The sequence below is a fragment of the Solanum tuberosum genome, unplaced genomic scaffold, assembly GCF_000226075.1.
Source record: "Solanum tuberosum cultivar DM 1-3 516 R44 unplaced genomic scaffold, SolTub_3.0 scf00322, whole genome shotgun sequence".
NCBI lineage: Eukaryota > Viridiplantae > Streptophyta > Magnoliopsida > Solanales > Solanaceae > Solanum > Solanum tuberosum.
This window is the reverse complement of record NW_006239245.1, coordinates 656483-674652: the sequence shown is the minus strand read 5'-3', so window position 1 is coordinate 674652 and position 18170 is coordinate 656483. Positions and strand designations below refer to the sequence as shown.

At 37.0% G+C, this 18170-nt stretch overlaps 1 protein-coding gene across 3 annotated transcripts in view; it reads left to right on the top strand.

Annotated features, from left to right (window-relative positions):
- The first annotated feature begins 1602 nt into the window (after positions 1-1602).
- LOC107063231 (uncharacterized) overlaps positions 1603-18170 on the top strand; it is a 21560-nt gene continuing 4992 nt past the window's right edge. For 2 of the 3 annotated variants that reach the window (XM_015314828.1, XM_015314830.1), the window contains exons 1-3: positions 1603-1780; positions 1851-1925; positions 2008-2127. In XM_015314828.1, coding sequence (XP_015170314.1) covers positions 1741-1780; positions 1851-1925; positions 2008-2127 — 235 coding nt within the window. In that variant the 5' untranslated portion in view covers positions 1603-1740. Of the gene's footprint in view, positions 1781-1847; positions 1926-2007; positions 2128-18170 lie in introns of all 3 variants that reach the window. The other variant, XM_015314829.1, reaches the window with a different exon arrangement.

Genomic DNA, 18170 nt, shown 5'->3' with positions numbered 1-18170 from the left:
TTTCACATTTTAAATGAATTGTTTCTTTTATTTTTGTGTATGGTTAATAATCGAATAACCGAACCAAACCAAACCGAAACCGATAATCACCAAACCGATAAATGTATATTATATTTGGTTTGGTTTGGTTTTGATAATTTTAAAACCGATTAAGTTGGTTTGGTTTTGGTTTTGACCAATAACCGATCCAAACCAACCCGTGAACACCCCTAGTGGTAAGTACTCCTTCATCCTTAACCAAGAGGTCTCGTGTTCGAGCCTCCTTGGGTACGGAGTCGCCTTTGTTAGGGAGCACTTTACCCCCCAATGTGGGACTTCCCGGCGCAAATCTGGATTTAGTCGGGCTCCAATGTGGGTACCGGACACCAGATGGGAAACCAAAAAAAATAAAAAAATAAACCACAACATGGTCTATCTTTTATTTTTATTGGGTTTTCCATCCGGTGTTCGGAGTCTGCATTAGAGGTCAGACTAAATTAATTTAAATTTCATATTAACTAATTTGAATTTGGAGCTCTGCAGGGTCTATATGTTGGGTTTTAGCAAGGTGTGAATGGGAAATAAGAAGAGAAAATGGAAATGTGGGGGAACCAATTTTGGAGGGAAAATGAAAAGTCATTGCAAATTGCAAATGAAAAGTCATTTCTCCCATATTGGTAGAAGAAAGGAAAATTGTTGTCTTTATATTAGGAAACACTTCCTTTAGTTCTTAAAGGGTTAAGAAGAAGGTGCCCCCTCGCGCTGTCGTCGCTTGGCTTTGGATTTGATGTGATTGATTGATAATATTTTTGGACAAAATTTATTTATTCAATCTCATCAATTGATTTCCTTTCTCTTATAAATTAATTCAGGATGTTAGTTAATTAACAGAATTAATTTTGCGTAACGGAATTTATTTGAAATTCGCGTGTAACGATAACGTCATTCTTAAGGGACCTGTTCCTTCCAAAAAGACATTATTTTTCCCAAAAGATACAACATTCTGGAATGACATGTCTGAACAGAAGCGTTCACACCATTGTCGACTAGACGCGTTCCTTGCTGCAAATGACTATAAATAGAGACTTTTTTCCGGTTTTCAACACTGAATTTTTTTTCCTCTCTGCATACATTTTCTTACATAAATAAATTGTCGATCGGCTGAGTTTGTGTGTGCTCTCGTTACTGTTCTTGCGTTCGCTGAAATTATTGAAGTTTGAGGTACCACTACTTCTTTAATAGGTTAATTCGTTTTATCTTGGGAGGAAATAATTTGCAACCTCGGGTACTTGAGGGAATTAAATTTCTTAAGGAAACACAGTGTGTTCTGTGGATTCGAATTATTATTTCTATTTGTTTCATTTATTTTTCAGTTTCTGTTTTGCTAACCTTAATATAGGAGATAACACTATATTCATCTATGCAAAATATGTATTGTAAATTGAATTGGTTTTCTTTATTCTTTTTTTAATTTGAGCTCAGGGTCCTTTTATTCATAGAATTGGCAACCTACTTAACAATAAAAAAATAACAGGCGAAGAGCCCAAAAAAAAAGAGCTAATATATGTCTACCAAGCCCAAATAGGAATAGGCCCCTTAATCTATCCCTATCATTATAAGCATTTTCCTAACCCTTGTTTCCTAATCCGCCTCTTCCAATGCTCCTCCTCTTTGTGATATCTACTCCGCCGCCTGAATATTCTTCCCTTTTGTGAACTCTCATTTCTTTCGTCTCCTGTTGTGGGTAATCAATGATCTTCCATGGTTAGCGTGTATCACCTATCTTCTGTAGCTTCAACATGTAAGTTTCATTTTCTTCCTTCATCTTGCCTAAATCCTAATATGTGCTGATCTCCATTTATGTTTCTTAGGTGAGTGGTCCGGTTCAATGTTTCAGCTGGACTGTACGAGGTGCTTAGTCAATAGAAAGTTTGTTAATCTTAAAGGTAATTAGGTTTCTAATTCCTTTGTACTCATCCCTTTACCCTCTATTTCAACTCTCTTACTTCCTCAGATTCACCATTGAAGGTCGAGGTGGAAAGGAATTGATGGTTATCGAGTTGTATCTCCGGTTGGTTAACAAACATTGCTGCTCTTTGGATTCAGATTTGACCGTGTATCCCTCAAATTTTGCTGGTGGCCCTTTTTGTAAGTTGTCATAACTAGGCTAAGTAGCTTTTCTTTTCTCGCAGATATATGCCTTTGTAGTGGCACAAACTTAATTTGTACATATAATATCTGTGAAATTTTGTGTGCTAATGCTCAATGTGAATGTAGTCCATGTTGGTTGGTATATCTTTAATCTTCCTCATTTAGCTACGCAAAACATGATCTGTTGTTTGTCCATGTTTAGTGTTTTCCTGCATAACTCTGGTAGCTGATTAAAATGCATGTACTTTTGCTTTTCTGTATGACTATAGACATTGTTAGCCAATGCATCTGCTAAGTGATTACCTTCTCTGAAAACACGATTCACTTCTATCCCATCTTGATCAATTATACAAATAGCTTCCTCCATAATCTCCACTAGTTCCCAAGGAATTTTCCACTCTCTCAATAATCTGTTTCTAATTCTCAGGGAGTGTTTCAAGAATCACCTTTCTATATTGCTTTTGTCTGCAGTATCTTAGTACTTTCAATACTGCTATCGCCTCCGCCATGTTGTTGTTGGTAATCCCTATTTGGTGCGACTCTGCAAATATCAAGTCCTCCTTATCATCCCTAACACATAAAGCATAAGTGCTATTTCCTGGATTTCCTCTAGAGGCCCCGTCTGTATTACATTTTACTCGATCCTTATATGGTTTTTGCCAACTAACAGCCTGATAGTACAATTTAGGCATGTATTGGTAAATATATTTGACAATTCCTTCCAATTGTGATGTGTCCTGAATCCAAGGATCGTTAAACCTGATAAACTGATAGATGGTGTTTTGACACTGTTGTATCAGCTTGAAAAGGTTCACCTCCCTGTCATATCTCCTAGCATTCCTTCATTTTCAGAGTTCCCACATCATGACGGCTGGAACAATCTTAAAGACCCTTTGTATCTCAGTAGGACCAACAATTTTCCACAATTTGGTTATCAATTGTTGTAGGTGCACTCCATTTAGCTTAATACTTGCACAAATAGCAAAATTTCCCACATATTTTGGGTTATGAGAGATGTTAGAAATAAATTATCTATTGTCTCCATCTTGTACTCCTCACAGTAATGACATCTTGACACAGTATTCATCATCATTCTTTTCAAGTTGTCATCTATTGAGATTCTCCTCTTCCATACCCTCCAATGGAAAAAAACATATTTTAAAAGGGAGGCCTTTTATCTTATAACCATTTTCCACCCTCTATTTCTTCTAATCACGTGGAAGGTTGATTTAACACAAAATTCTCCTTTAGCATTGCCCTACCACCAAATATTATCTGAACTCTGAGTGTCAATTTGTTTGATACATTCCATAATGTAGCTCGTCATTTCTTCCGAGACCACACTCTCCAACCTTTTTTATTCCCCTATTGTTAGTGATGAAACTTCTAACCTCCAAGTCTGATCTCTCTGGTCCACCCTCTTTGATATAGTACAAAGCCCATTGTTCTGTCCAATTATCATACCAAAAACTTCTAGTCCCTCATTTAACTTGCCACCATATTTCATGCTCTATTTCTTCCCTGATCTGCACTAATTTTTTACTGAGATCCCCTTATTCTTTTGGCTACAACAAGATGATCCTTTTTGCAATACTTGTTCCACATGAACTTTCCCCATAATGAGTTTGTGGCAACTCTAAATTTCCACCATAACTTTGCAAATAAGGCTTTTACAACATCATGTAGGGAACTGAAACCAACTCCTCCTTCATTATAAGGACAACACATGTCCTCTAAAGCTACCCAATGTTTCCCTTTTAAATCTCCAGTCTTTTCCCAAAAAAAAATTAGCAAATAGTTTGTGAATCTTGTTGAGTATCCCTTAGGTGGGTTTATAGTCGATAGTAGGTACACATGCATTGATTGCAGCACATTTGCAACCAATATATTCCTACCTCAATATAATAACAGTTTGTGCTGCCAGCACATTACTCTCTTACCGATCTTTATCAATAAATCCTTAAAATAATCTATTTTTTCCTCCCATAAAACACAGGACATCCTAAATAAGTAAATGAGAAGTGTCCTCGATTTATTCCTGTCCATTTTGTAAGTTTCTAACCAATCACCACAAATGTTTTTTCATGCAAGTAGCAAAACATTTGTTCTTGTTAATCATTTGGCTAGATAGCTGCTCATATTTAGCCAATATTCCATTATCTTCTTGACTGATTTCTTTTCCACTAAACAAAATAAAATAGTATATCATCCCTTCTCCATGCTCCTCCTTGTTCTAATATGTAGTGGTGCAATATATTGTCATGTTCTCCCCTTTTTTAAACCACTTTTTAAATCAACAATTTATCTTGGAGAAAGATCTCATGCCTTTCCTGCACTAAGAGTGTTTATCTCCAACTCCTCATCTTCTTCTTCTTCCTGACACTTTTTCCTTCACCCACTTCTCTGGTTGTGTTGGTTTTAGATTCCACACTTGTATTCTTTCCTTCCCTAGATGTTTTCTGTTTCTTTGCACTTGAAATTCCTCCTTGTCCTCCTCCTTTTTTGTTATGCTTCCCAATTTTGGTTTTCCACCATCTATAAATTTTTTATTTGTTCTATCACTCTTTATCTTCCCCTTCTCCTTTGAAGTCTCCTCCGTCTTCTTAGGATACAATTAAGGGTGTAATGCATAACAATCATGCTCAATATGTCCTTACAATCGATAATTAGCACAATATTTTAGGACATGATCATAATTTATCCGCACCCATATTTTCACCCATGATTGCTTCTTAACTCTAATGTTTATCCTTTTTGGAAAATCACCTAACAGATCAACCTCTTCACCCTAGCACATATAGGTCTAGTTTGATTCTTTGTTGCCATATCAACTTGCAACGGCTTCCCCACCGCAGTAGCCAACGGGAATATTTCCTCTTTCACAAAGAAATTCGAAGAAGGGATGGAAAAGATATGCACGCTATGGTTGTTGTTGTTTCTCCCTCCGGATCAAACATTGGATCCCACTTAAAGGTTCTCATTGGGTAGGAATATTGTCGATGGGTTAAGTAAAAAGATGGATTAGATAATAAATTCACATAGTCTTCCATCATTTCCGCTCTGATTAACATATGATGATTACCGAGGAGCCTAATACTGCATCCTCCCTTCAATTCACATTGTTTCAGAATTAACTTCTTCAACTTTCTAATCTCCGGCATCCTATTAGAAAATTTTCCAATGACCACATATGGTAGATTCTCTTTATATTTCATATGTGTCACCTCCGCCTCCTCACATATTATTGTCAGCTCACCATGTAAGTATGAAATCGGTCTAATAGGTAATGGCTTAGTAGTAAATGGATCTGATTTAAATAACAACACAAACTCCTTTCTCTGGCTAATCTCCGAAGAGGGTTGACCTGGTATCGTGCTGACCATGGCCACCAACGTTGATCAACAAGACTAGGTTTATAGATGGCGGCTAGGTTTTTTTTGTAGGGGGAAGTGAATATGAATTAAAGCGATTATTCTTTATTAATGGCCTAATTATAAACAAATTTACCTACACTAGAGATATGAAAGCATTGAAATTAAAAGAAATAAGGCAATAAAAATAAATTCCTATTAGTAACAACTCTTTCTCCTCTCTCTCTACCCCTTCTATTCTTTTACTTACTGACTTGAGTCAGGCGGCGTAGATCGCCCCTAAATTCTATATTGCTCTATTTCCTTCTCTATCCATTTGTGCATATGTTTAGTTTTTGCATCCGCAAAGCAACAAGTTCGAATAAATCAAACCTAATTACTCTTCCAAATTTAATGGTTAGCTTTTCGATATAATTATGCAATTGTATGGGATGAACGTAATGTATTCTTAGTAAAGAACACTTTGGATAATGAAACTTACCTTTGCTTGAAGAAGTCACTTGACGAGAAAACTATGACATACTTGTGAGAATTTGTATGGAGGGAGAAAATACAAAGAGAGAAATTAATAAAAATAGTAGAAACAAAGGGAGATCATACGAATATTGTTGATGATAATAAATTATATTGTTAGAGATGAAGAATAAGCTCGAAAGAAGAATATGTCTATAACTACTGAGGAACAAAGCAATAATAGCCATAAGGCTGAACAAGATATTGTATGAAATGAAAAACACAAGTAGAGAAAAAAGAGAGGCAGAAAAAGTACAAAAAAGATTAATGAAGGAAAAAATCACAATGGTCTTATTAATAAGACTATTACGAGTAAGGACTACACAAAATGGATTGATGTGTAGTCCTTACGCATAATAGTATTATTAATGGGACTACTTTCACTTTTTCTGCCTCTCTTCCTTCTCAACTTGTGTTTTCTATTTGATACAACATCATTTTCAGCCTTAGGACTGTTATTGCTTTGTTCCTCAATAGTAATAGACATATTCTTCTTTCGAGCTTGTTCTTCATCTCCAACAATATAAATATTATCATCTATAATATTAATATGATCTCCCTTTGTTACTACTTACTACTCTTTTTATTGATTTTTCTCTTTATATTTTATCCCTCCATACAAATTTCCACAAATATATAACAATTTTCTTGCTAAGTGGCTTCTTCAAGCAAAGGTAAGCTCCATTGTCCAAAGCGTTCTTGACTAAGAATTCATTGTGTTCATCATATACAACTGCATAATTATGTTGAAAAGCTAATAATTAAATTTGTTTTCTGACGATGAGTTTTGAGGTGACCTAGTTACTCTTCTTCCTTTATCTCTCTACCCCTTTTGTTCTTTTATTTGCTAACTAGAGTCGGGAGATGTAGATCCCCCTTACTTTTATATCGCTCTCATTCCCTCTCTCTAGATCTGTGTATGTGTTTGTTTTTTGTATCTATGAAACAACAAGTTCGGCAAAATCAAACCCTCTTTGGCGGTGAGTTTTGAGGTGTCACAATTCTTTTGATCTACCCTCTTGATGAGTTTGATGGTTCCGACATCGTTTGGACAATTCTTGCTACACTTAGGTTCTATAATTCTTGTTTTGATTTTTCAATTTGTGTTAAACCATTCTAGTTGTGTAGTTTTATTTAAATAATTTTGTTATCTTTATTTTGCTATTTTAGCAAGGTGGAATGATCTAATGGACCCTTGTGCTTGTATGCGTTTGTATTGTGGATCCTTCTATTTAATTCTTTACCAACTAAATCCTTAAACTCAATTAAAAGATAATTTTTAAACCCCTCCTATCATGTGTGTAGCTCACTCTCCCTTAAATATACGACATGTCAAATCCATGTGACATAAATTAATAACACGTCATAGTTATCTTCATTAGCTATTTTCAAAAATTATTAATTGAAATATTAAATAAAAGGTAAAATAATTATTTAAAGTAAAATTCTTATTTATCTCACCTTCTTCCAACTTCTGTCCACATCTCCCAACTAACAACCACCATCACCTACACCCTCATAGTCTCTTTTTCTTCCATTTAAACTCGTTTTCATAAAAAAAGAAGAAGAGGAATATTGAAAATGAAAGTCTAAAAAAGAAAATCTTAAATCTTAAATTAGATCTAAATTTATCTTCCTTTGTTTCCTTTTCTTTCCCTTCCTTAATGGTTGTATTTGGTGAAACTACATGAAAATTTAAAAAATGAAAAAAAAGAATTCGGTCTACTAAAGGGTAGGAGTGACTGAAAAAGGGAGCTGAGGCAAAGATGGAGTGGGGATAGCTGAAGCCTGAAAAAGGGGGATGGAGCGGATATGAGGTTCGGGATGGCTGAAAAAGAAGGTTAGGGCAGATATGGGGGGGGGGGGCTGAGGGATGGCTAAAAACGAGAGTTTGGGCAGATATGGGGGTGAGGGATGGCTGAAAACGGGGATTGAGGTGGTGGGTGGGCAGACAAAAAAAGTTGGGGTGGGGTTAAGGGTAGGGGTGGGGAGAGGGGGCATGACTGAAGAAGGTGAGGTGAGGGGAACAAGAGACTTTTTTTTTTTATAAAAAAAATCATTATTTTATATTTTTAAAATTTAAATATGTTCTTCACTTGCCTTTACAGTTTGTGGTTACACTCTCTCGCCAACTCATTCATCTTAATGCCACATAAGCATAGTCAATGGTCAGAGGAGTTTGATATATTGTGTTTTAATGAGTTTAGAGTTCAATTGATAAATGATAAAGTAGAAGGATCTATAATACAAACTCATACAATTATATGAGTCCATTAGATCAGTTCGCCTTTTAGTAATCATGATCTTCTTCTTTCTGTCATTATTAGGTATATGTAATTAGAATGAATTAGAAGCTTGTAGTGGTGCAATAGATTGTCATGTTCTCCCATTTTTTAAACTACTTTTTAAATCAACAATTTGTCTTGGAGAAAGATCGCATGCCTTTCCTGCACTAAGAATGTTCATCTCATAGTCCTTATCTTCTTCTTCTTCTGAGACCTCATCTTTTGTTCTAGAGTGAGCTCTTGTATGTGTCACGACCCAACCCACTGTCCATGCAGACACCTACTCTAACACCTAATTAGGAGGACATTTGATTTTCAACGGTTAAAACATGCGGACGATTGAGAAAACCGGAGGTAAAAGGAAATGCATGAGATTTTTACATAAATAAGCGTTATTAACAATCCAAGGTTAAATTTGTAAATAAATAACGCCCCAGAGATCTAGTCTAAACATGTATAAAAGCTTATAAGATTACAAGGTATAAAATACATTAACTAATGACACAACTCCCACTACAGAGAAGGAAGAGTTGAAGTTGTTGGAGATTGTCTTCATCTTCACCTATGAAACATCACTGACCTTGCAACCAAACTACGCCAAATGGCATAACAAGAGTAGTATCAGTACAAACAATACGTACTGATAGGCATCGCTGGTCAATCCAATGCCCAACGCATAATATAAAGAAATAAACCAGCAGGAAACATGCAAGAAGAAAGTACACCCCTCAACCTTTATCCTCCTGCCTTTACTATTCCCGTATACCTCAACGTACTAGTACACTTGACTCTAACCCCCTACTTTATCACCCTGATCGTTGTGTTCTTGATCATATCTTAACCCTTTTATCTCATAGATGAGTTCTCGAATACAACCATTACCAACCCGGCCAACCACTTATGACATGCCCTCGCTTCTTCTACATAACAATTCAACCCTTTACCACATATTATACTCTATGCTAAACGTTTTGGATACGAATTCCCTTCCCAAGGTAGGCCCTGTGTAGTTGTACATCATGAAAACTACCCCACTTCTCATTGTCTAAGAACACATACAACCTTTCTAAAAATAGCCGATAATAACACCTAGACCCTCGATCTCCACTTACCAGACCTCATACCTGTTGGGCATGATCATTTACAGTTAATTCCAGTAAACAAGATATAAACAATTAATTACAACACAGTAAACACACATATACATTATGCATAATTACAATATCATTTCAGGAGCAATGTGAAATTCCATAGTATCAATAACAAGTAGATATGACAGTTACAATGGTCCTCTCATGGAACCTACACCCAAACTGTTAGTGTGTCGAAACGTGACACCCGGTCCAATATGTGTGTCGGAATGTGACACCCACTCCAATATGTGTGTCAGAACGTGACACCTGGTCCAGTCAGTACAACCACAGTCACAATCATACCCATAATGAATAATTCACATAGTCACCTAGTCAAGTAACATGTTCGTGTTATGTAATTGTCCATACTTAGTCATTTCATTAGGTTCGATTCATGTTTCTCTATTCACATTCATGTATGCATACAATGGTGCAATTAACAAACATATATCACACAACTCGAAAGTCGAACCATCACGTACCCCTAGTTCACAAGATGAGGCTTTTCTCTAAGGTACACATCTTGTTTAACAACTAGGCATACGTGAACAAATACCTCTTTTTATGTGCCCGAAGGCCTAAACATGAATTCTACCTTCAATTAGCAATACATTACGCAGTGAACACGAATTTACAACTACTCAAGTAAATAAACCTAGCCTACCTAGGCGCCAAGAAGCTACAGAGGGATTGCAACTCCAATCCTGACTTCCAGACAACGATACAGTGGATTTTTGGCCGGGAACCAGCGAGTTGTCGTCAACCTTGAGCTCGAACTCTATTTCTCCTTTCTTCCCAAGCCTAGAGTAGCCTTTTGAGGGTTTCTATGGTGATCCTTCCCTCTTTTTGGCACTTAGGAAAAAAAATAGAAAATAAGACTTCGCGTCATAAGTTCTGCCCTCCGTCCAACCCACTCTTGCGCTCCCATCTCACTGGGGCGTCGCCACTATAGCGGCATCACCTGCTCTAGCGGGACAGTGAGGCCCAACTACTCACGATGTTTTGCCCTTCTTAAGTAATGACGGTTTAGATCGTTACAATAGATACCAATTTACCCCTTGTTCGTCCCCGAATGACCAACGAATGAGTAAGCACAATTTTAGTTGGAGTAATTCGAAACTAACGAATCGGCCCGTCATGGGATGACGAAAGATAGTGGTTCCCAAGGTTTAGGCACAAAAGGATATTTACCCAGGGAATCGGCAAGGAAAACGAGGTAACACACGGAGGAAAAGAGATGCGTCCATTTGCCTGGCCTGACTTTGCCAGAGCGGCAGGATTCCCGCTGAGGCGGGGCCACTGTGGCGGGAGGCTAGATTAGTTTCAAAGGGGTAAAGGGGAATGGTTTCCCCATTTCCTCCAATACCCACTCAAAAATCCAAAACTCTCTCAATTGCTTCACTTCTAAAGTCAACATTAAGGTAATGTTCTTGCTCCCTACTCTAATTACTTCAATACTTGCTTAACAACAATTGCATGAAAAAAATTGGTTGGGTAGAATGGACTTGGGGTAGTTTTCAAAAAATGTTTATGTGGGTTGCTTGATTCGATAAGAAAAATGTAGCATAGACACTTCCCTTACGTTCCCAATGTCTCCACAATGTTCTGAGCGTAAGAATTTCACGATAATATGGCCAAACGGTTCTGAAATGGGTTGGGGAAGTTGAATAGTTTCTTGGTGTAAAACTTGAATTTGGGCACCATTTAGGGGTTGAATTGCTAGGGTCTTCGCATATTTAGGTACTAGGGTACTCTAAAAACACTGATATGGTGAAAATTTTGTTTAAAATGAGGTTTTGGGGTGAAAGGGTGCCATGATCGCGCTTTGAAGTTCAACCCATGATCGCGCCATAATCCTGCTCTAAGAATGTTCATCTCCAAGTTCTCATCATCTTATTCTTCCTGACACCTTCTATTTTGTTCTTGAGTGAGCTCTTGTATGTCTGTAAAATTCTTATCTTGTGAGCACCGCTTAATTATGCTTATCGACTGTGGTGAAACATTTTCCACACCACAATTTGACTTCCATACTGTCAATGTTGAACCCTCATCTATGTAACTTGATGGTATTTCCTTTTGATCTTGATTTGTCTCCTTCGTTACCTCATCTTCCTGTACTATTGTATTTCTTTGTTCCTCATCCCATTTTGGTTTACTAAAGGCATTTTCTACCCACTTTTTTGTTGGTGTTTTCTTCTTTGTTCCCATTTCCTTTGCATCCCTTAGCTCTGGATCATGTAGAGCTTTAAGTTGATTTCATGTACGTAGTCATCATCTCCTTCACCCCCTTCTCTGGTTGTGTTGGTTTCGGATTCCACACTTGTATTCTTCCCCTCCATAGATGTTTTCTATTTCTTATCACTTGAAATTCCTCCTTGTCCTCATCTTCTCTGTTATCTTTCCCATTTTTGGTTTCCTTCCTCTATAATTTTTTTATTTGTTCTATCACTTTGTATCTCCCCTTTCTCCTTTGAAGTCTCCTCCATCTTCTTAGGATACAATTAAGGGTGTAATGCATAACATTCATGCTCAATATGTCCTTGCAATCGACAATTAGCACAATATTGGGGATATGATCATAATTTATCCGCACCCATATTTTCACCCCAGATTGCTTCCTAACTCTAATGTTTATCTTTTTTGGGAAATCACCTAACAGATCAACCTCGATCTTCACCCTAGCAAAGCTCGGTCTAGTTTGATTCTTTGTTGCCATATCAACTTGCAACGAATTCCCCACCGCAGTAGCCAACGAGAATATTGCCTCTTTCACAAAGAAATTTGGGGAAGGAATGGAAACGATATGCACACTATGGGTGTTTTTATTTCTTCTTCCGAATCAAACATTGGATCCCACTTAAGTGTTCTCATTGGGTAGGAACATTGTAGATGTGTTAAGTAAAAAGTTGGCTTAGATAATAAATTATAATAGTTTTCCTTTATTTCCACTTTGATTAACACATGACGATTACAAAGGAGCCCAATATTGCATTCCCCCTTTAATTCACATTGTTTCAGAATTAACTTTTTGAACTCTCTGATCTCCAGCATCCCATAAGAAAATTTTTCAATGACCACATATTGTAAATTCTCTTTGTATATCATTTGTGTCACCTCCTCCTCTGTGTCACCTCCCCCTCCACCCATATTATTCTCAGCTCACCATGCAAGTATGAAATTGGTTTCATAGGTAATGGTTTAGTAGTAAATGGATCTGACTTAAATGACAACACAAACTCCTTTCTCTGGCCAATCTCCGAAGAAGGTTGACCTAGTATCGTGCAGACCATGGCCACCGACGTTGATCATCAAGACTAGGTTTATTGGTGGAGGCTAGGTTTTATTTGTAGGGAGAAGTAAATATGAATTAAAACGATCATTCTTTATTAATAGCCTAATTATAAACAAATTTACCTACCCTAGATATATGAGAGCATTGAAATTAAAAATAAGGCGATAAAAATAAATTCCTATTAGTAGCAACTCTTTCTCCTCTCTCTCTCTCTCTACCCCTTCTGTTCTTCTACTTACTGACTTGAGTCAGGCGGCGTAGATCTCCCCTAAATTCTATATCTCTCTTTCCTTCTCTATCCATCTGTGCATGGTTTATTTTTTGCATCCGCAAAGCAACAAGTCCAAATAAATCAAACCTAATTACTCTTCCAAATTTAATTGTTAGCTTTTCGATATTATTATGCAATTGTATGGGATGACCACAATGAAATCTTAGTAAAGAACTCTTTGGATAATGGAGCTTACATTTGCTTGAAGAAGTCACTTGACGAGAAAACTGTGACATACTTCTGAGAATTTGTATGGAGGGAGAAAATACAAAGAGAGAATTTAATAAAAATAGTAGAAACAAAGGGGGATCATATGAATATTGTTGATGATAATAATTATATTGTTAGAGATTAAGAATAAACTCGAAAATAGAATATGTCTATTACTACTGAGGAACAAAGCAATAATAGTCATAAGACTGAAAACGATGTTGTATCAAATGAAAAACACAAGTTGAGAAAGAAGAGAGGCAGAGAAAGTACAAAAGAGATGAATGAAGGAAAAAGTCAGAGTGGTCTTATTAATAAGACTATTACACGTAAGGACTACACAAAATGAATTGATGTGTAGTCCTTATGTGTAATAGTCTTATTAATGGGACCACTCTCACTTTTTCTTTCATTAATCTCTTTTGTAGTTTTTTTGCATCTTTTCCTTTTTCAACTTGTGTTTTCTATTTGATACAACATCGTTTTTAGCCTTAAGGACTATTATTACTTCGTTCTTCAATAGCAATAAACATATTCTTCTTTCGAGCTTGATCTTCATCTCCAACAATATAATTGTTATCATCTATAATATTCCCTTTGTTTCTACTCTTTTTATTGATTTTTCTCTTTGTATTTTCTTCCTTCATACAAATTGTCACAAGTATATAACAATTTTATCGCTAAGTGGCTTCTTCAAGCAAAGGTAAGCTCCATTGTCCAAAGCGGTCTTTACTAAGAATATATTGTGTTTATCACATGCAACTGCATAATTATATTGAAAAGCTAACAATTAATATTTTTTTTCGGGGATGAGTTTCGAGGTGACCTAGTTACTCTTCTTCCTTTATATCTCTACCCTTTTGTTCTTTTATTTACTAACTGGAGTCGGGCGATGTAGATCCCCCCTTACTTTGATATCGCTTTCATTCCCTCTCTTTAGATCTGTGTATGTGTTTGTTTTTCGTATCTATGAAACAAGTATGGCAAAATCAAACCCTCTTTGACGATGAGTTTTGAGGTTTCACAGTTCTTTTGATCTACCCTCTTGATGAGTTTGATGGTTCCAGCATCGTTTGGACAATTTTTAGCTGCACTCGGGTTCTATAATTCTTGTTTTGATATTTGAATTGATTTTTCAATTTTTGTTCCACCATTCTAGTTGAGTAGCATTATTTAAATAGTTTTGTTATCTTTGCTTTGCTATTTTAGAAATCACGATCTTCTACTTTCTGTCATTATTAGGTATATCGAATTAGAATGAGTTAGACATTTTAGAAGATATGAAACACATGGAGAAAATGGTAGAGGTTAGGAAGGTGAACGATAGGATGATGATCGTTAAACAACTCTGGGATGGTAACTCTTAATGTTATAAATGCATATGGACCACAAATGAGTTGCATAGAGAAGACAACATTTCTGTAAGGATCAGTTGGACAAGGTTATGAGAGGTATCTGTAGACTAATTTTTTTTTATATGAGGATATATATTTTAATGATCACATAGGGAAAAATCCAAGAGGTTATGATGATATACATGAGGACTTTGACTTTGAGGATAGATATGAAGGAAGAGTTTGTTTAGACTTCACTGATGTTTTTGAGTCGTCATAGATAACTTGAGCTTCCAAGAAAAAAGAGAAACATTTGGTGATCTTTCATATTGCGTTGGCTAAGATTCAAATAATTTACTTGATCCTTATAAAGAGTGACATATAGGCGTATGTAAGGATCGAAAGTTTATCCCAACTGAAAATTTTATGTATTTAAATCTTTGGATATCAAAGAAGAAGGAAAAAAATGAGGTTGTATATGATCAACCAAAGTGTTAACTCTATGAATGGAGATTAATCCTTGGAGAATTCACAGAGCATTTGAGAGAAGAAGAAGGAAGAAGATTGTATTAATGTCTTGATTCAGTGAATCTGTACATACATGCTTATATATACTACTCTTACTATGAATGAATACAAAATATCTCTAACAAACTTTGTAACTAACTATTGCCATGTCATCAGCTAGTAACTAACTCTTGGAATCTTCTAACTAACATAAGCTTTGTTATTTCTGCATTTGCTAACACTCCCCCTCAAGCTTATGGTTGAAATATATTTTTCATTCCAAGATTGCTTAGTAGTAGATGGTGTTGTCCTTGTCCAAGACTCTTTGTGAGTAGATCAGCAAGTTGATGATTTGGTGTTAATATATTCTGTCTCTAGTACTCCTCGACAAATTCTTTCTCTTACAAAGTGACAGTCTATGTCTATGTGTTTTGTACGCTCATGGAAGATAGGATTAGCTGCTATTTGTATTGCTGCTTTGCTATCACATACCATTTTTACTGGTACTGTTATATTGACTCCCAACTCTTTGTATAAGCCTAACAACCAGGTTATTTCAGCTGCACATGTGGCCATGCTCCTGAACTCTGCCTCAGCTGAGCTTCTTGACACAGTCCCTTGCTTCTTAGACTTCCATGATATTAATCCTCCTCCAAACTTCACTAAATACCCTGTAACTGATTTTCTTGTTTCAAGACATGCCCCCCAGTCAGAGTCGCAGTAAGCTGTTAGCTGTGTAGTTTGTTCTGCTGGCATTAGTAATCCTAGACCAGGTGTTTCTTTGATGTATTTTACTGCTCTTAATGCTGCCTCCATATGTGACTCCTTAGGACAATGCATGAACTGGCTAAGAACTTGTGCAGTAAAAGCAAGATCCGGCCTAGTCATAGTCAGATAGAGAAGCTTTCCTACCAACTTTTGATACATTTCGGGATTAGCAAGTGGCTTATCATGGTCAGGACTTGAACCATTCACATGCTCATCATATTGAATTGATGTGAGTCTTTTGTTCAGCTCCAAAGGTGTATGAACTGGCTTTGCTCCTCCTAGTCCAGTTTCAGACAACGGTTCCAAAGCATATTTCCTCTATGTCATCAGGATGCCCTTGTCTGATCTAGAAAACTCAATGCCTAAGAAGAATTTTAATTCCCCTAGGTCCTTCATTTTGAACTTCTTTTGAATTTCCTGTCTTGTATTACATAGGAGTTGGTGGTTGCTTCCAGTGACTAGAATATCATCTACATACACCAATATCACCACAATATCATCCCCACTTTGCTTTGTGAATAGAGAGTAGTCATAATGACTTTGTTTGAACCCCATCTGGACTAGTGCCTCAGTTAACTTCATGTTCCATTGTCGAGGTGCTTGTTTCAAGCCATACAATGACTTGTGGAGTTTGCAGACCTTGTGACTCTCCCCCTGTCTAGCAAAACCACAGGGAATGTCCATGTAGACCTCTTCATGCAAATCACCATTCAAGAAAGCATTGTGGACATCCATCTGATATATAAACCATCCTTTGGAAGCAGCCAAAGCAACGACAGACCGGACAGTCACCATCTTCGCCACAGGACTAAAAGTCTCACCATAATCAAGCCCTTCTTGTTGACTAAAACCTCGAGCCACAAGTCTGGCCTTGTACCTTTCAACCTCCCCAGAAGCTAAGTACTTAATTTTATATATCCATTTGCAGCTAATAGGCCTCTTGCCAGGTGGCAGATCCACTATGCTCCAAGTCTTATTGCTTTCCAGAGCATCAATCTTTGCTTGCATAGCCTGTCTCCATTTAGGATTAGTAGCAGCATCCTTAAATGAGCTAGGTTCAGAAACAGCTGAGTAAGCACTCAAGGCCAATCGATATTCGAAGACAAGTGATTGTAAGACAAGTGATCTGCTAGTGAATAAGAACATGCAGGAGACTTAGGCTTAGAAACAAAGTCCTGCAGCCATAGAGGGGGCTTGGTGGACCTTGATGACCTTCTAGGAAGCACCTCAGGAGCTGGAGGAAGCACACCAGTAGACTCAGGTGAGACTGATCTAGCACCATCAACAGAGGAAGAAGGTGGAGATGAAACCACTGGAGGTGGGACAGGAGAGACATAGTCCATAATTGGAAACATAGCATTAGGTGAGGCTTGGAGATGTCTGTAAGGAAACAAACCTTCTTGAAACACCACATGCCTATTTACAGAGAACATTTTAGCATGAATATCATAAAGAATATAGCCCTTTTGTGTGGAGGAGTATCCCATAAACACAGTAGGAACAGCTCTTGCAGAAAACTTATCAGGTTTCTGAGGACTTGCAGCATAACACAAACACCCAAACACCTTGACATGAGCCAAGTCTGGAGGATGCCTGTACAACTTTTCAAAAGAAGATTTGTAGCCTAGTAATTTTGTAGGGATTCTATTTAAAATATAAACAACAGTGAGAACACATTCCCCCCAGAATCTCAAAGGTATAGAAGCTTGAAACCGTAAAGCTCTAGCCATATCAATGATGGTTCTGTGCTTTCTTTCAGCAACCCCATTTTGCTGTGGGGTATACACACAAATAGTCTGATGTAGAATGCCCATGTTACTCAATAGAGTTTGAAACGCAGTGCTGAGAAACTCACAGCCATTATCAGACCTGAATGTTTTAACACTTGTGGAAAATAAGTTTTGAACTCTTGTAAGAAAATTCTGTAGAACAACTATTGAATCAACTTTTGAAGCATTAAAAAAAACCCATGTATATCTGCTGAAGTCATCTACAATAGTAACAAAATACTTCTTTCCATTGTGAGTAGGAACTTTATAAGGTCCCCACAGATCACAATGAATCAATTCAAATACAGCAGTAGTGTTATGAACACTTAAAGGGAATGGAAGTTAGATTGTTTAGCTACAGGGCACACAGTGCAATGAGAACAATCTGTGAAGTTTAGGGATTTGAGAGACTCATGCCTCCTTATTACATCAATCGGAGCATGTCCTAATCTCCTATGCCAAACATCACTAGAAACAGACTGATCAGATACATGAGATACACTAGTAGTGTGAACTAACTGCTGTGAACTAGACTTGTGACTTGATTCTTCATGAAGGATGTAAAGGCCATGCTCTTCTTTACCAAT